The sequence below is a fragment of the Nomascus leucogenys genome, chromosome 8 (genome assembly GCF_006542625.1).
Source record: "Nomascus leucogenys isolate Asia chromosome 8, Asia_NLE_v1, whole genome shotgun sequence".
NCBI classification, from domain to species: domain Eukaryota; kingdom Metazoa; phylum Chordata; class Mammalia; order Primates; family Hylobatidae; genus Nomascus; species Nomascus leucogenys.
Window position 1 is genome coordinate 89,007,013 of NC_044388.1, and position 18,898 is coordinate 89,025,910.

General features: G+C 42.9%; 1 protein-coding gene across 4 annotated transcripts in view; it reads right to left on the bottom strand.

Annotated features, from left to right (window-relative positions):
• Nucleotides 1-592: 592 nt before the first annotated feature.
• ZNF883 (zinc finger protein 883) overlaps nt 593-18,898 on the bottom strand; it is a 47,410-nt gene continuing 29,104 nt past the window's right edge. For 2 of the 4 annotated variants that reach the window (XM_030817634.1, XM_030817633.1), the window contains 2 exons: nt 6,696-6,773; nt 593-3,853 (listed from right to left, as the gene is read on the bottom strand). In XM_030817634.1, the coding sequence (XP_030673494.1) occupies nt 1,871-3,010 (1,140 nt within the window). In that variant the 5' untranslated portion in view covers nt 3,011-3,853; nt 6,696-6,773 and the 3' untranslated portion in view covers nt 593-1,870. Of the gene's footprint in view, nt 3,854-6,695; nt 6,799-18,898 lie in introns of those variants that run through there. The other 2 variants (XM_030817635.1, XM_030817636.1) reach the window with 2 other exon arrangements.

The window sequence follows — 18,898 nt, forward strand, 5'->3', positions numbered from 1 at the left end:
AAGACCAGCCTGGCCAACATGGTGAAACTCTGTCTCTACTAAAAATACAAAAATTAGCCAGGCGTGGTGGCACACACCTGTGATCCCAGCTACTCGGGAGGCTGAGGCAGGAGAATGGCAAGAACCCAGGAGGTGGAGCTTGCAGTAAGCTGAGATCACACCACTGCACTCAGCCTGGGCAATGTGTTTCAAAGAAGGGGTTAACATTTGAACCAGTAGACTAAGTAAAACAGATTTCCCTAGTCAATGTGGCTATAGACCTCATCCAATCCATTGTAGGCCCAAACAGAATAAAAGGCTGAGTAAGAGACTTCTCTCCCTGCCTGTCTTCAAGCTGGGACATTAGTCTTCTGCCTGCCTGCAGACTCGGACTGGAACTTACACCTTCAGTTTTCCTGCCCTTCAGAAGACTCAGGCCTTCAAACTCAGACTAGAGCTTTACCATTGGCTCTCCTGAGTCTCCAGCTTGCTGACTGCAGATCTTGGGCTTCTTATCATCCATTAATGTCCGTGCACATCTCCTTCCTTCCTTTCTCTCTGTCTTCCTTCCATTCCCCCTCTCTCCCTTCTTTCCCTCTTTCCTTTCCTTCCTTTCTTCCTTTCTCTCTTCCCTCCTTTCCTTTCTCTCCCTCTCTCCATTCCTTCTCTTTCTTCTCTCTGGAGAATGCACACTAATACATGTTCATCATCAATATACAATATAAGGGATTTTCTTTCTAACTTTAAAAAAAAGTCACCAATGTATATAGAATTTTATTAAATGATTTTTACAGCATCTATTAAGATAGGTTTTTCTTTATTAATGAAGATTTCTATTTTTGAAATAGTCTAGAAGTTCTAAAATAAACCTTAGTACTGACTTTACTAAACTGCTAGATTTCTTAATGATTGACTTCGAGTATTTAAGTTTCCTTCTATATATATTTATAATCATTTGCTTACTCTTGGATTTTTTGTCCTTTTCCCATCATTCCTACTTGCTAGAAGTTTGTCTATTGCCTTATGAAATCTACCTTTTGTAACTATTTCATTGAGGTGTGGTTTTATCTTTATTAAAGCATTTATTTTCTTTGGGTTTATATTATTCTTTTTCCTTTCTGAATTCAATGTATAATTTTTGTTCTAGTTTTATTGTCTTCTAATAATCATGTTTTTTCTGTACAGATTTATTCTTTAACTCAAATTACTTAGAAACTTATTTTAAATTTCTAAATCATGTTAGGGTGCTACTTTTAGTTGTTTTCATTTCTATTTTTACTGCATTGCACTGAAAAAAAATTAGGGAGGGCCTGAGTATTTCCCTCTGAGAATTTATTGCAATTTTCTTTGTAACCATATATATAGTCCATTAAAAAATATTACATAAATCTTAGAAAATAATACATTGTATCTTTGTGGGAGAAAACATTATTTGTCTATGGCTATTAATGAAATCTGTCCATTTTATTTTCAAACCCTCTATAAAAGTGTTTCTTGAATGCTGAAATATAACATAGGACTTAATAAAAAAGGAATTATATAGAGTGAACAATTTTCATTATCCTACTAAGATTTCTGTGTAATTCAAAAGGCTTTTTTTTATAAGCAAATATATACATTTTAATAAATTATCTCTTAAAATAACTTTCTAAATATGTCTTTAAAAAACAAACCTCAGTTTTGGATGAACACTTCCATTATAACTTTCTCTTTCAATAACACCTTTTTTAGATTATAAGCATAGTCTTTCTTCTCAGTACAAAGAGCATATTAAGTAAATGAGTGTTTTGCCTGAAGATTTTCCTCACATAACAATCCTAGGGTTGCTTGTACTGTGAGTGCTCAGGTGTAAACAATAACCTACGACTGACTGCAGGCTTTCCCGCACTCATTACTCTGCTAAGGTTTCCTTTCTGAAATGAGTTTTCTGATGTCGAATTAAGGATGTACTATGACAAAAGACATGGCCACACTTATTACATTGATAGGGTCTCTCCCTTGTATGTATTCGCTTATGTTTAGTCAGAGCTGAGCTTAAGCTGAAGGATTTCCCACATTCATTACACTGGTAGGGTTTCTCTCCTGTATGCGTCCTCTGATGTCGAATTAGTGAGGTTCTATAGCAAAACAGTTTCTGACATTCATTACATCGATAGGGTTTCACACCAGAATGAATTTTTAGATGTTCAGTAAGGTGTGTACTTCGACTGAAGGTTTTTCCACATTCTTTACAAACATAGGGCTTCTCTCCAGTATGAGTTCTCTGGTGTTCAGTAAGATGTGCACTCCGATTGAAGGCCTTTCCACATGCAGTACACTCATAAGGTTTTTCTCCAGTATGAATTCTTTGATGTTGAATGAAGGCTGGGGTATGGCTGAAAGCTTTCCCACATTCATTACATTCATATGGTTTCGCTCCTGTGTGGGTTCTCTGATGTCGAATTAGTGATGTGCTGTGGCAAAAAACTTTCCGACATTCCTTGCACTGGTAGGATTTTTCCTCAGAATGAATTCCCTGATGTTCAATTAGGTGTGTGCTGCGGCTGAAGGTTTTTCCACATTCAGTACATTCATATGGTTTCTTTCCAGTATGAATTCTATGATGTTGAGTAAGGGCAGAGATATGGCTGAAAGCTTTCCCACATTCATTACAAGGATAGGGTTTTTCTCCAGTATGGATTCTCTCATGATTTCTAAGGGACGACCTATGACTAAAGGTTTTTTCACATTCATTACACTCATAAGGTTTCTCCCCAGTATGGACTCTTTGATGCTGAATAAGATTAGTGCTCTGACTAAAAGCTTTCCCACATTCATTACATTCATAAGGTTTCTCTCCAGTATGTATTCTTTGATGTTGAATAAGATTAGTGTTCCGGGTAAAGGACTTACCACATATTTTACATTCATAAGGTTTCTCTCCAATGTGTGTTTTCTGATGCTGGGTCAGGGATGCAATACAAGTGTAGCCTTTCCCACATTCAGTACAGAGGTATGGGTTCACTGTCATATAAATTTTCTCAGATTCCATCAGTACTGAACTATGCCTTTATTTTTTCATTTTTGTGGGTATGTAATAGGTGTTGGCTTTTCATTTATTTCCAGAATAAGTTTGAGATACAAATGCATCCTTTCTTATATCTAATAAATTTTCATTCATGAGTGTCTTTTGAAAAAATTCACTATAGCAGAATTATGCTTCAGGTTCCTACCATTGATGTCATAGTTACAGTAGTCCTGCCTTATCCACAGTTCCACTTTCCATGGTTTCAGTTATCCATGGGCAATTGTGGTCAAAAATATTATATTGAAAATTCCAGAAATAATTCATAACTTTTAAATGGTGTGGTTTTCTGAGTATTGTGATGAAATCTTGTGCGATCTGCTCTGTCCTGCCTGGGCTGTGAATCATTTCTTTGTCCAGTGTATCTACACTGTATGTACTACCCACCAATTTATCATTTAGTAGCTCATACTAAGAACCTGGTTAGGGTTTGGTACATCAGAGATTTCAGGCATTCTCTGGGGGTCTTGAAATGTATCCCCCCATGAATAAGTGGGGACTAGTTTTCTTATAAAAACTCTCAGTGGTTTAAAAAGCTTTGGTCTTTGATTAAATGTTTCCTTGAAGTTGTTATATTCATGATCTTCCTTTTGACTTGCTTTTTCTTGTAATCTGGTTATACTGGTGTTTCTCAAACTGGTCATCAAATTTGAGTTCTTCTAATGTGAAGTATTAGGAACCATCATTTGAAAAAAAAATTCTAACATCATATGATGACATTTTGTTTTTCAGAAATTCTCTGCTTTGGAGTGGATGCTTTGACTTTGGATATAGTATCCAGGATTAAGTAGAAGATGTTATCTCTTTCCTCTGAAATACAAAGGCAGAAAACAAGGCTCATTCATCAGTTACAGAAAATAAAATAGTGCTATGATAAAATGTAAAATTTTTCAATATAAGTAAGTGCTGATTAATATGGAGTTTAAAGTTGAAATGGATCAATATATATGTCTGGAAAACACTGTTTCTCTACTCACAACATTTCTGACAAATTGTATAGCCACAGCCTATTCTTCTCTATAACTCATACTTAACACACTTCTGTGTGCAAATGTGTGGGGGTTTTTTCCATTCTGACCAATTCTCCAACTCTCTGGACACCAACTAGATATCCTACAATTTAATTCCAACACTACCTACCTGGAGTAAGCATCATATCCCTCAAGTTAAAGGGCTCAGTCCCAAAAGACTGCCTCCACTTCACACAGTAATCACAAGCTGGTCCTCCCATACTTCTGACCAACTGGCTACAAGTTGAGGGTTCCTATAACCCCTCCTCCTCTGGTTCAATAATTTGCTAGAATGGCTCACAGAACTCAGGAAAACACTTTACTTACATTTACCAGTTTATAATAAAGGATACAATTCAGGAAAAGCCATTCAGGAAGAGATGCACAGGGCAAGGTGGGCAGAAGGGAAAGGGGTATAGAGCTTCCACATAGTCTCTGGGCATGCTACACTTCTAGCACCTTGATGTGTACACCAATCTAGAAGCTCATCAAATATCACTGTTTAAGAGTTTGTATAGAGCTTAATCTCCATCCCCATACCTTCCTTGCCAGAGGTTAGTGGGTGGAGTTGAAAGTTCTAACCCTCTAGTTGCTTGGTCTTTTTAGTGATCAGATCCACTATTGAGGTTATTTGGGGCCCTACCCTATTTCACCTCATCAACATAAACTCAAGTATGATTTTTTAAAAAGGTGTATTATGAACAACAAAAGATATTCCTATCACTCAGGAAATTTGGAGGGCTCTCAAAGCTCTGTGACAAGAATTGGAAACAAAGACCAGATATGTTTGGTATGATATCACAATAGGTGTGATCAAAGAAATGGTAGCTTTGAGATAAAGTGCATAATAAAATCAGAGGTAAAGATTCAGTAAAATAAATGTTGTGAATAAAAGACAATGAAACTAATTCAAATGTATGTATGTTTTTGGAAACCAGGGGCAAAAAACCAGAAAAGTGAAATGGGATCAGATAATAAAAAACTCTCACACTTTAAACAGAGAAATTCAATGTCATCTAGCAGGAGACAGGAAAAGTGAAGTTTTCTGTCAGAATATTAACAGGATAAATATATCTTAGATGTGATGTCTTAGATTAAAAGCTTGTTAATTCTGTCTAAAATGAATAAAAGAACAATGGTCAAACTTAGCAAAAAAGCATAATATGAAAGATATGAGCCTGGATTGGGATAATACCAGTAAGAACTTGGTATAAGTGTAGATAAGACATAAAGAAGAAACAAAAAATGCTGAAATAGATTATAGGGAATTTTTACAAAACAAGATTCATAAAGATAGTGTTTTCTAGCCAAGGAGGCTGGAAGAATAGTGGTACTAATGATAGAAAGAGAGGCTACCCAGGGGAAGGTGGTGATTTTGCTTTCACCATATTGAGGTTAAAGTGATTTAAAGTGTAAGTAGGACATTCTAATGGCAATAAACTGTAAGCAGGGGAATATATGGGGATAGAATGTAAGTGAAACACTTAAGTTGAAAAAATATATAAGAAAGTTAACATGGAAGGACTATTTGAGGATATCAGAATGCACTAATTTTTTGAGATAAAAATAAGTAGAAAAATAAACCATAAAGGCACATGCATTCACATTAGGGAGCAAGTGAAGTTAACAAAAAAGCATTTGGAAAGAGATTAGAATGGAAAAGAATCTGGTGATGTCACACAAGGTAAAACAAAATACCAAACACAGCAGAAAGTCTGAACACAGGACTAAGAACACCTTGCTATCAAGAAAGAATTCAAGAATCTCTTCAAAATAATTTTAGAAGACAAGAATCTAACTCCAAAGATTAAAAGAGAATAGGAACTTAGGATATTAGCTACAAGTCTGAAACATTTGATAATGACAGAATAATTTTGAAAGGCCGATAAAAAATTTTTAGGCAACATGTTATTGCAAAAGCAAGAAAACCTTTTTAATGTCAAAGTAGAAGGAAAGGAGCTGGTGAACTGGAGAGACTGAATCATAAAACAGTCATTAAATCAGGCCCTAAAACAAGTCAAAAATAATGGAATCTGAAGTACAGAATGGAAAGATTAACAGTGGAAGGGGCCAATCTTCCTCTGAGATCAAGAGATATGTGAGAAGATAGATAAAGGTATATAGAAATGAAGTTGCTGTTGCTTCTACTAGATGAATGCAGGTTTTTAAAATACAGATGAGGGGCTCTGCATAGAGGACCCTAACCAACATTTCAAAAGCTATCTCCTAGTACCACTTATTGTTACTAGCACCACCATAATGGATAAATGGACTCTTATTTACAAGGATTCCTGTCTTCTTGGTTGTTTTAGTTATCTGATTCTTTCCTGGCTGATATTTTGTGACATTTCTCTATTTTTCCTTTGTTATCTATTTATATGGTTCTTCTTAGTTGGAAGATAACATCAATGGATCCTAGAATTATGTCCTAAGTCTTCAGGAATTCTGCGATAGAGAAATGTTGATATTTCTAAGGTAACAAAGTAAGACTATCTATTTACAAAGTTTTAAAGAAAAGGACTATCATCTGTTTAGTACAGAAATATCTTGTCTCTGGTCCATAAACTCAAAGATCAGTCTCAGATGAACACCTGTAAATCTCATGATCCTACATATTTTGGCATTGGAGAAACTGTACTCACCCAATGAGATGAGGCTGTAACAGTTTTGGAAGATCACATCCATGTGCCATGTCTGACATCTTCCAATGCCACTGGTTCCTAAAACATCAAACAAGTACCTGCTCATTAAGGGATCAGTCCTGCAGACATTTACGAAAGAGAGAGTAAAGCTAACAATTAAAAATGACAAAGTGGAGGACTATTAAGTTGTTCAAAAAGGGTTCAGAGTTCTAGGTTCAAGAGTGGCCACAAGTTTATTATTTGATGTCTACTACTTACCTGTTTAGGATATACAGAAGCAATACTGAAGTTTCCCTATAAATACACCTAAAATTAAAAAATATATATGTGTATATGTATGTATATATACACAAAATATAGGTAAACTATGATCTCAACTTAAGAGATAACAGAAAATATGGAGATATCGTAAGTGGGTAGTGCAAGAAGGTACTTGGTTATAACCCTATTAATGGCAACAATATACATAAAGGAAAAATTGATTATTTAAGTCAAGCAATTATAATAGGGCATAGAAAAATAAGGAGCTAAAGAGAGAGAAACTGACAGAGATGTAGATATACTATTGGTTCTGTTTTTCTGCAGAACACCAACTAACACATCAATATAAAGTAATCCACTTTCTGTTTAACTCATCCATCCTCTGCAAGCTTGTGTGGTGTGAATCCACGTATATACTGATTTCAAGTTTCTGGGACTGCAACTATAAGAAGGATAAGATCCAGATGACGAGGAATTCACCAAGATAAATGCCATAATATGAGATTCCTTGGATGTCAACCAGGCAACCGACTTCCCCAGAAAACTTTATCACTGTCTGCCATTTTTTAAATAATCACAATAGAACCTTCCTTGTGTTACACTCTATGGTTGATAGAAAAGGAATAACAGAAACAGAACTTGCTACTAAAAGATATGTACTGTCTTTGGAAAGAAAAGTCTTATAGAAACTTAGCAGGAAGATGAGGGAGCATAAAAACAAAACAAGCAAAAGAAAGTGTTAAATGGTGAAATGACACTGGGGAAGTACAGCCTCTTTTCACCTCACCTTGGGGGACTACATTCTTACCATTCTGGCCTAAGCTAGAGGCTGAGAATCCAAGCTTGACCTCTTGCAGAAGGTCACTCAAGAGCAGAGAAATTAACATAGATTTTGGCATTTCTAAGTGACTAGAGTAACAAAACTGGGAACTGAAGGGGTTCCAAACACATGACCAGACTCTTCTCAAGAATTGGCTGAATTTTGAAGCTAGGTTGGGAGTCTGAAGAGCTAAGCTGAAAACCTGTGAATGGCAGAAGCAAATCTTCCACAGTTTTTCAAGGTTGTGGAGACAAAGACTTGCCACATTCTCAATTGAATGCCCAGGAGAGCCACCCATAGGAAAAGAAGCAGTGGAGAGGCAGAATAAGTCTTATCAAAACTGCAGCCTAGCCCCAACTCAGCTGGGCTAAGTGAGTATATCTCCTTAGAAAAAAGAGAACCTTTCCTGGTGAAAGATGCCATCAAGTTGAACCTCTATGATGCATTCATATATGATGACAATACATTATATATGTTATACATGTATCATGTGTGTTCAAACATGATATTCACAAAAGATAAATATGTGGTGCTGTATTTCCATATATCATGTGTCTTCAATCAAAACTTACTAGACTGTGGAGCCAAGATGGCCGAATAGGAGAAGCTGTGGTCTACAGCTCCCAGCGTGAACGACGCAGAAGACTGATGATTTCTGCATTTCCATCTGAGGTACCGGGTTCATCTCACTAGGGAGTGCCAAACGGTGGGTGCAGGACAGTTGGTTTAGCGCACCGTGCGCGAGCCGAGCCGAAGCAGGGGGAGGCATTGTCTCACTCGGGAAGCGCAAGTCAGGGAGTTTCCTTTCCTAGTCAAAGAAAGGGGTGACAGACGGCACCTGGAAAATCGGGTCACTCCCACCCTAATACTGCGCTTTTCCAAAAGGCTTGGAAAATGGCACACCAGGAGATTGTGTCCCGCACCTGGCTCGGAGGGTCCTATGCCCACGGAGTCTCACTGATTGCTAGCACAGCAGTCTGAGATCCAACTGCAAGGAGGCAGCGAGGCTGGGGGAGGGGCGCCTGCCATTGCCCAGGCTTGCTTAGGTAAACAAAGCAGCCAGGAAGCTCGAACTGGGTGGAGCCCACCACAGCTCAAGGAGGCCTGCCTGCCTCTGTAGGCTCCACCTCTGGGGGCAGGGCACAGACAAACAGAAAGTCAGCAGGAACCTCTGCAGACTTAAATGTCCCTGTCTGACAGCTTTGAAGAGAGTAGTGGTTCTCCCAGCACGCAGCTGGAGATCTGAGAATGGGCAGACTGCCTCCTACAGTGGGTCCCTGACCCCGAGCAGCCTAACTGGGAGGCACCCCCCCAGTAGGGACAGACTGACACCTCACTCGGCCGGGTACTCCTCTGAGACAAAACTTCCAGAGGAACGATCAGACAGCTGAATTTGCAGTTCACGAAAATCCGTTGTTCTGCAGCCTCCGCTGCTGACATCCAGGCAAACAGCATCTGGAGTGGACCTCTAGCAAACTCCAACAGACCTGCAGCTGAGGGTCCTGTCTGTTAGAAGGAAAACTAACAAATAGAAAGGACACTCACACCAAAAACCCAGCTGTGCATCACCATCATCAAAGACCAAAAGTAGAAAAAACTACAAAGATGGGGAGAAAACAGAGCAGAAAAACTGGAAACTCTAAAAAGCAGAGTGCCTCTCCTCCTCCAAAGGAACGCAGTTCCTCACCAGCACTGGAACAAAGGTGGACGGAGAATGACTTTGACAAGAGAAGAAGGCTTCAGATGATCAAACTACTCCGAGCTACAGGAGGAAATTCAAACCAATGGCAAAGAAGTTAAAAACTTTGAAAAAAAATTAGACGAATGTATAACTAAAATGACCAATGCAGAGAAGTGCTTAAAGGAGCTGATGGAGCTGAAAGCCAAGTTTTGAGAACTATGTGAAGAATACAGAAGCCTCAGTAGCCGATGCGATCAACTGGAAGAAAGGGTATCACTGATGGAAGATGAAATGAATGAAATGAAGTGAGAAGGGAAGTTTAGAGAAAAAAGAATAAAAAGAAATGAACAAAGCCTCCAAGAAATATGGGACTATGTGAAAAGACCAAACCTACGTCTGATTGGTGTACCTGAAAGTGACAGGGAGAATGGAACCAAGTTGGAAAACACTCTGCAAGATATTATCCAGAAGAACTTCCCCAGTCTAGCAAGGCAGGCCAACATTCAGATTCAGGAAATACAGAGAACGCCACAAAGGTACTCCTTGAGAAGAGCAACCCCAAGACACATAATTGTCAGGTTCACCAAAGTTGAAATGAAGGAAAAATGTTAAGGGCGGCCAGAGAGAAAGGTTGGGTTACCCACAAAGGGAAGCCCATCAGACTAACAGCTGATCTCTTGGCAGAAACTCTACAAGCAAGAAGAGAGCGGGGGCCAATATCCAACATTCTTAAGGAAAAGAATTTTCAACCCAGAATTTCATATCCAGCCAAACTAAGCTTCATAAGTGAAGGAGAAATAAAATACTTTACAGACAAGCAAATGCTGAGAGATTTTGTCACCACCAGGCCTGCCCTAAAAGAGCTCCTGCAGGAAGCACTAAACATGGAAAGGAACAACCGGTACCAGCCACTGCAAAAACATGCCAAATTGTAAAGACCGTCAAGGCTAGGAATAAACTGCATCAACTAACGAGCAAAATAACCAGCTAACATCATAATAACAGGATCAAATTCACACATAACAATATTAATTTTAAATGTAAATGGGCTAAATGCTCCAATTAAAAGATACAGACTGGCAAATTGGATAAGGAGTCAAGACCCATCAGTGTGCTGTATTCAGGAAACCCATCTCACATGCAGAGACACATACAGACTCAAAATAAAGGGATGGAGGAGGATCTACCAAGCAAATGGAAAACAAAAAAAGGCAGGGGTTGCAATCCTAGTCTCTGATAAAATAGACTTTAAGCCAGCAAAGATCAAAAGAGACAAAGAAGGCCATTACATAATGGTAAAGGGATCAATTCAACAAGAAGCGCTAACTATCCTAAATATATATGCACCCAATACAGGAGCACCCAGATTCATAAAGCAAGTCCTGAGTGACCTGCAAAGAGACTTAGACTCCCACACAATAATAATGGGAGATTTTAACACCCCAATGTCAACATTAGACAGATCAATGAGACAGAAAGTTAACAAGGATACCCAGGAATTGAACTCAGCTCTGTACCAAGCAGACCTAATAGACATCTACAGAACTCTCCACCCCAAATCAACAGAATATACATGTTTTTCAGCACCACACCACACCTATTCCAAAATTGACCACATAGTTGGAAGTAAAGCTCTCCTCCGCAAATATAAAAGAACAGAAATTATAACAAACTGTCTCTTAGACCACAGTGCAATCAAACTAGAACTCAGGATTAAGAAATTCACTCAAAACTGCTCAACTACATGGAAATTGAACAACCTGCTCCTGAATGACTACTGGGTACATAACCAAATGAAGGCAGAAATAAAATTGTTCTTTGAAACCAATGAGAACAAAGACACAACATACCAGAATCTCTGGGACACATTGAAAGCAGTGTGTATAGGGAAATTTATAGCACTAAATGCCCACAAGAGAAAGCAGGAAAGATCCAAAATTGATGCCCTAACATCACAATTAAAAGAACTAGAAAAGCAAGAGCAAACACATTCAAAAGCTAGCAGAAGGCAAGAAATGACTAAAATCAGAGTGAACTGAAGGAAATAGAGACACGAAAAACCCTTCAAAAAATTAATGAATCCAAGAGCTGGTTTTTTGAAATGATCAACAAAATGATAGACTGCTAGCAAGACTAATAAGGAAGAAAAGAGAGAAGAATCAAACAGATGCAATAAAAAATGATAAAGGGGATATCATCACTGATCCCACAGAAATACAATCTACCATCAGAGAATACTACAAACATCTCTACACAAATAAACTAGAAAATCTAGAAGAAATGGATAAATTTCTCGACAAATACACCCTCCCAAGACTAAATCAGGAAGAAGTTGAATCTCTGAATAGACCAATAACAGGCTCTGAAATTGTGGCAATAATCAATAGCTTACCAACCAAAAAGAGTCCAGGACCTGATGGATTCACAGCCGAATTCTACCAGAGGTACAAGGAGGAACTGGTACCATTTCTTCTGAAACTATTCCAATCAATAGAAAAAGAGGGAATCCTCCCTAACACTTTTTATGAGGCCAGCATCATCCTGATACCAAAGCCTGGCAGAGACACAACCAAAAAGAGAATTTCAGACCAATATCCTTGATGAACATTGATGCAAAAATCCTCAATAAAATACTGGCAAACCAAATCCAGCAGCACATCAAAAAGCTTATCCACCATGATCAAGTGGGCTTCATCCCTGGGATGCAAGGCTGGTTCAACATACGCAAATCAATAAATGTAATCCAGCATATAAACAGAACCAAAGACAAAAACCACATGATTATCTCAATAGATGCAGAAAAGTCCATTGACAAAATTCAACAACCTTCATGCTAAAAACTCTCAATAAATTAGGTATTGATGGGACATATCTCAAAATAATAAGAGCTATCTATGACAAACCCACAGCCAATGTCATACTGAATGGGAAAAAACTGGAAGCATTCCCTTTGAAAACTGGCACAAGACAGGGATGCCCTCTCTCAACACTCCTATTCAACATAGTGTTGGAAGTTCTGGCCAGCGCAATCAGACAGGAGAAGGAAATAAAGGGTATTCAATTAGGAAAAGAGGAAGTCAAATTGTCCCTGTTTGCAGATGACATGATTGTATATCTACAAAACCCCATTATCTCAGCCCAAAATCTCCTTAAGCTGATAAGCAACTTCAGCAAAGTCTCAGGATACAAAATCAATGTACAAAAATCACAAGCATTCTTGTACACCAATAACAGACAAACAGAGAGCCAAATCATGAGTGAACTCCCATTCACAATTGCTTCAAAGAGAATAAAATACCTAGGAATCCAACTTACAAGGGATGTGAAGGACCTCTTCAAGGAGAACTACAAACCACTGCTCAATGAAGTAAAAGAGGACACAAACAAATGGAAGAACATTCCATGCTCATGGGTTGGAAGAATCAGTATCGCAAAAATGGCCATACTGCCCAAGGTAATTTATAGATTCAATGTCATCCCCATCAAGCTACCAATGACTTTCTTCACAGAATTGGAAAAAACTATTTTAAAGTTCATATGGAACCAAAAAAGAGCCCGCATTGCCAAGTCAATCCTAAGCCAAAAGAACAAAGCTGGAGGCATCACACTATCTGACTTCAAACTATACTACAAGGCTACAGTAACCAAAACAGCATGGTACTGGTACCAAAACAGAGACATAGATCAATGGAACAGAACAGAGCCCTCAGAAATAATGCCGCATATCTACAACCATCTGATCTTCAACAAACCTGACAAAAACAAGCAATGGGATAAGGATTCCCTATTTAATAAATGGTGCTGGGAAAACTGGCTAGCCATATGTAGAAAGCTGAAACTGGATCCCTTCCTTACACCTTGTACAAAAATCAATTCAAGATGGATTAAACACTTACACGTTAGACCTAAAACCATAAAAACCCTAGAAGAAAACCTAGGCAATACCATTCAGGACATAGGCATGGGCAAGGACTTCATGTCTAAAACACCAAAAGCAATGGCAACAAAAGCCAAAATTGACAAATGGGATCTAATTAAACTAAAGAGCTTCTGCACAGCAAAAGAAACTACCATCAGAGTGAACAGGCAACCTACAAAATGGGAGAAAATTTTCACAACCTACTCATCTGACAAAGGGCTAATATCCAGAATCTACAATGAACACAAACAAATTTACAAGAAAAAAACAACCCCATCAAAAAGGGGGTGAAGGACATGAACAGGCACTTCTCAAAAGAAGACATTTATGCAGCCAAAAAACACATGAAAAAATGCTCATCATCACTGGCCATCAGAGAAATGCAAATCAAAACCACAATGAGATACCATCTCACACCAGTTAGAATGGCCATCATTCAAAAGTCAGGAAACAACAGGTGCTGGAGAGGATGTGGAGAAATAGGAACACTTTTACACTGTTGGTGGGACTGTAAACTAGTTCAACCATTGTGGAAGTCAGTGTGGCGATTCCTCAGGGATCTAGAACTAGAAATACAATTTGACCCAGCCATCCTATTACTGGGTATATACCCAAAGGATTATAAATCATGCTGCTATAAAGACACATGCACACGTACGTTTATTGCAGCACTATTCACAATAGCAAAGACTTGGAACCAACCCAAATGTCCAATAACAATAGACTGGATTAAGAAAATGTGGCACATATACACCATGGAATACTATGCAGCCATAAAAAATGATGAGTTCATGTCCTTTGTAGGGACATGGATGAAACTGGAAACCATCATTCTCAGTAAACTATCACAAGGACAAAAAACCAAACACTGCATGTTCTCACTCATAGGTGGGAATTGATCAATGAGAACACATGGACACAGGAAGGGGAACATCACACTCCAGGGACTGTTGTGGGGTGGGGGGAGGAGGGAGGGACAGCATTAGGAGAGATACCTAATGCTAAATGACGAGTTAATGGGTGCAGCACACCAACATGGCACATGGATACATATGTAACAAACCTGCACATCATGCACATGTACCCTAAAACTTAAAGTATAATAATAATAAAAAACTTACTAGACATACAGAGTCAATACTACGGGACAGATAAAACAAAATAGAAGGATAGGCAAAATAGAGAAAAGACTGGAAGATTCCAATACCAATTTGGAATCAACCAAAAGGAATCAAATTAGTATGCTAGAACAGAACGCTTGAAATTAGGAACTCAGAGGATGGGTTTAATAACAGATTCAGCCTAAGGGAAACACAGATCAATAAAAATACACAAAATGAAGTACAGAGAGCTAAAAGAAAAGAATAATGGAAATTTTAAAAGCTAAGAAAATATTGCAGCCAATAGAAGCCTAAGGAGAAAATATAACTAAATGTAACATGGTATCTTGAATGAGATCAAAGAGTAGAAAAATGACACTACATAAGTACTAAAAAATTTTTAATGAAATACTATAGTTAATAATAATGTACCAACCTTGGCTAACTGTGACAACTGTACCAAACTAATATAAGATGTTGACAGTAGGGAAAACTGGCTATGGGGATGTGGGAACTCTCTGTAATATATTTGTAAATTTTATGCAAATCTCAAACTATTCTAAAATAAGTTTATTAATAAAAGCAAAAGATACCTTATTTTTAAATTAATCTCCTATTTATTTCAACTATTTTCTTACAGCTTGTTTTTCTTTTAATCATCATTTAGCCATGTGCTATATTCTTTTTCTTTTGTATCTTGAATTTTTTTTTCTCTTTTTTTTTCTTTGTTATGGATCAATGATAATAACTCAATCCTCTATTTGACAAAGAAGAAGGAGAAGGAAGAGGAAGAAAAAGAAAGTGGGATAAAGGATCAGAAAGGGAGGAAAATAGAAAAAATTAGAGTATGACTCCAGGGTAGACCTGTTTTGTTGTCGCTTGGTTCGTTGGTTGGTTTGACAGTTGTATTTTTCATATGTTTCGCCATGTTGGCCAGGCTGGTCTCGAGCTCCTAGCCTCAAGTGATCAACCCGCCTCAGCCTCCCAGAGTACTGGGACTACAGGCATGAGCCACCACATCCAGCCCCCACATTGCTTCTGGCCTCTGTGGTAGACATCCCAGACGGGCGGCCGGGCAGAGGCGCTCCCCATATCCCAGACGGGCTGGCGGCCAGGCAGAGGTGCTCCTCACCTCCCAGACGGGGCGGCCGGGCAGAGACGCTCCTCACATCCCAGACAATGGGTGGCCGGGCAGAGGCACTCCTCACTTCCCAGACAGGGTGGCTGGGCAGAGGTGCCCCTCACTTCCTAGATGGGGTGGCCGGGCAGAGGCGCCCCTCACATCCCAGAAGGGGCGGCCGGGCAGAGGCGCTCCTCACTTCCCAGAGGGGGCGGCCGGGCAGAGGGGCTCCTCACTTCCCAGACGGGGCGGACGCACAGAGGCACTCCTCACTTCTCAGATGGGGCGGCGGGGCAGAGGCACTCCTCACTTCCCAGACGGGGCAGCTGCGCAGAGGCGCTCCTCACTTCCCAGATGGGGCGGCCGGGCAGAGGCGCTCCTCACTTCCCAGACGGGGCAGCCGCGCAGAGGCATTCCTCACTTCCCAGACGGGGCTGCCGGGCAGAGGCGCTCCTCACTTCCCAGACGGGGTGGCCGGGCAGAGGCGCTCCTCACTTCCCAGACAGGGCGGCTGGGCAGAGGTGCCCCTCACTTCCTAGACGGGGCGGCCGGGCAGGGGCGCTCCTCACTTCCCAGACGGGGCAGCCGGGCAGGGGTGCTCCTCACTTCCCAGATGGGGCGGCCGGGCAGAGGCGCTCCTCACTTCCCAGACGGGGCGGCCGGGCAGAGGCACTCATTTCCCAGACGGGGCGGCCGCGCAGAGGCGCTCCTCACTTCCCAGACGGGGTGGCCGGGCAGGGGTGCTCCTCACTTCCCAGACGGGGCGGCCGGGCAGAGGCGCTCCTCACTTTCCAGACGGGGCGGCCGCGCAGGGGCGCTCCTCACATCCCAGAAGGGGCGGCCGGGCAGAGGCGCTCCTCACTTCCCAGATGGGTTGGCCGGGCAGAGGCACCCCTCACATCCCAGAAGGGGTGGCCGGGCAGAGGCGCCCCTCACATCCCAGAAGGGGTGGCCGGACAGAGGCGCTCCTCACTTCCCAGAAGGGGCGGCCGGGCAGAGGCGCTCCTCACTTCCCAGACGGGGCGGCCACACAGAGGCCCTCCTCATTTCCCAGACGGGGCGGCTGGGCAGAGGTGCTCCTCACTTCCCAGACGGGGTGGCTGCGCAGAGGCGCTCCTCACTTCCCAGAAGGGGCGGCCGGGCAGAGGCGCTCCTCACTTCCCAGACGGGGCGGCCAGGCAGAGGCGCTCCTCACTTCCCAGACGGGGCGGCTGCGCAGAGGCACTCCTCACTTCCCAGAAGGGGCGGCCGGGCAGAGGCGCTCCTCACTTCCCAGACGGGGCGGCCGCACAGAGACGCTCCTCACTTCCCAGACGGGGCGGCCGTGCAGAGGTGCTCCTCACATCCCAGAAGGGGCAGCCAGGCAGAGGCGCTCCTCACTTCCCAGACTGGGTGGCCGGGCAGAGGGGCTCCTCACTTCCCAGACGGGGCAGCCAGGCAGAGTCGCTCCTCACATCGCAGACGATAGGGGGCCGGGCAGAGGGGCTCCTCACATCCCAGACGATGGGCGGCCAGGCAGAGACGTTCCTCACTTCCCAGATGGGGTGGCGAACGGGCAGAGGCTGCAATCCCAGCACCCTGGGAGGCCAAGGCAGGTGGCTGGGAGGCGGAGGCCGCAGCGAGCCAAGACCACGCCACCGCACTCCAGCCTGGGCAACACCGAGCACAGAATGAGCGAGCCTCCGTCTGCAGTCCCAGCACCTCGGGAGGCCGAGGCGGGCAGAGCACTGGAGGTCAGGAGCTGGAGACCAGCCAGGCCGACATGGCAAAACCGCGCCTCCAGCCAAAGGAGGAAAACCAGGGAGGGGTGGTGGTGTGCGGTGGCAATCCCAGGCAGCCCGCGGGCCAGGGCAGGAGAATCATGGGAGCCAGACGCTGGGAGTCCACAGCGAGCCGAGTTTACTCCAGCCTGGGCCACAGAGGGAAGGACGAAAGAAAAAGAAAGAGAAGAAGGAAGGAAGGAAGGAAGGAAGGAAGGAAGGAAGGAAGGAAGGAAGGAAGGGAGGGAGGAAGCTTTTTCTCTTTTTTTAATTAATTTTTTTGCACACAAAACAATTCACATTTTCTAAAAATACATACAAACAAAAAGATGCATATCAAACATATTAGGAAGGTTGTACATGGGAAGACAGGGTATAGAAATGGGGGGTGGGAATTAAAGAAAATAAATGAGAGAGGGACTTTGTATGGATCAATGATAATAACTCAATCCTCTATTTGACAAAGAAGAAGGAGAAGGAAGAGGAAGAAAAAGAAAGTGGGATAAAGGATCAGAAAGGGAGGAAAATAGAAAAAATTAGAGTATGACTCCAGGGTAGACCTGTTTTGTTGTCACTGGGTTGGTTGCTTGGTTTGTCTGTTGTATTTTTCATATGTTTCACCATGCTGGCCAGGCTGGTGTCGAACTCCTAGCCTCAAGTGATCAACCCGCCTCAGCCTCCCTGAGTGCTGGGACCACAGGCATGAGCCACCACGTCCATCCCCCACATTGCGTCTGGCCTCCATGGTAGACCTCCCAGATGGGGCCGCTGGGCAGAGGCACTCCCCACATCCCAGATGGGGTGGCCGGGCAGAGGTGCTCCTCACTTCCCAGACGGGGCAGCTGGGCAGAGGCGCTCCTCACTTCCTAGACAGGGCGGCTGGGCAGAGACTCTCCTCACTTCTTCCCAGATGGGGTGGCCGGGCAGAGGCACTTCTCACTTCCCAGATCAGGTGGCAGGCAGAGATGCTCCTCAACTCCCAGACGGGGGGGCCGGGCAGAGACGCTCCTCACTTCTTCCCAGACGGGACGGCCGGGCAGAGGTGCCCCTCACTTCCACCCAGACGGGGCGGCCAGGCAGAGGTGCCCCTCACTTCTTCCCAGATGGGGCAGCCGAGCAGAGGTGCCCCTCACTTCTTCCCAGACGGGGCGGCCGGGCAGAGACGCTCCTCACTTCTTCTCAGACAGGGCAGAGGGGCAGAGGCGCTCCCCACAGCCCAGACGGGGCAGTGGGGCAGAGGTGCTCCTCACTTCTTCCCAGACGGGGCGGCCAGGCAGAGGCACTCCTCACTTCCTCCCAGATGGGGCGGCCAGGCAGAGGCGCTCCTCACTTCTTCCCAGACGGGGTGGCCGGGCAGAGGCGCTCCTCACATCCCAGACGATGGGTGGCCGGGCAGAGGTGCTCCTCACTTCCCAGACAGGGCAGCTGGGCAGAGGTGCTCCTCACTTCCCAGACGGGGTGGCCGGGCAGAGGAGCTCACTTCCGAGACGAGGCGGCTGGGCAGAGGCGCTCCTCACTTCCTAGATGGGGTGGCCGGGCAGA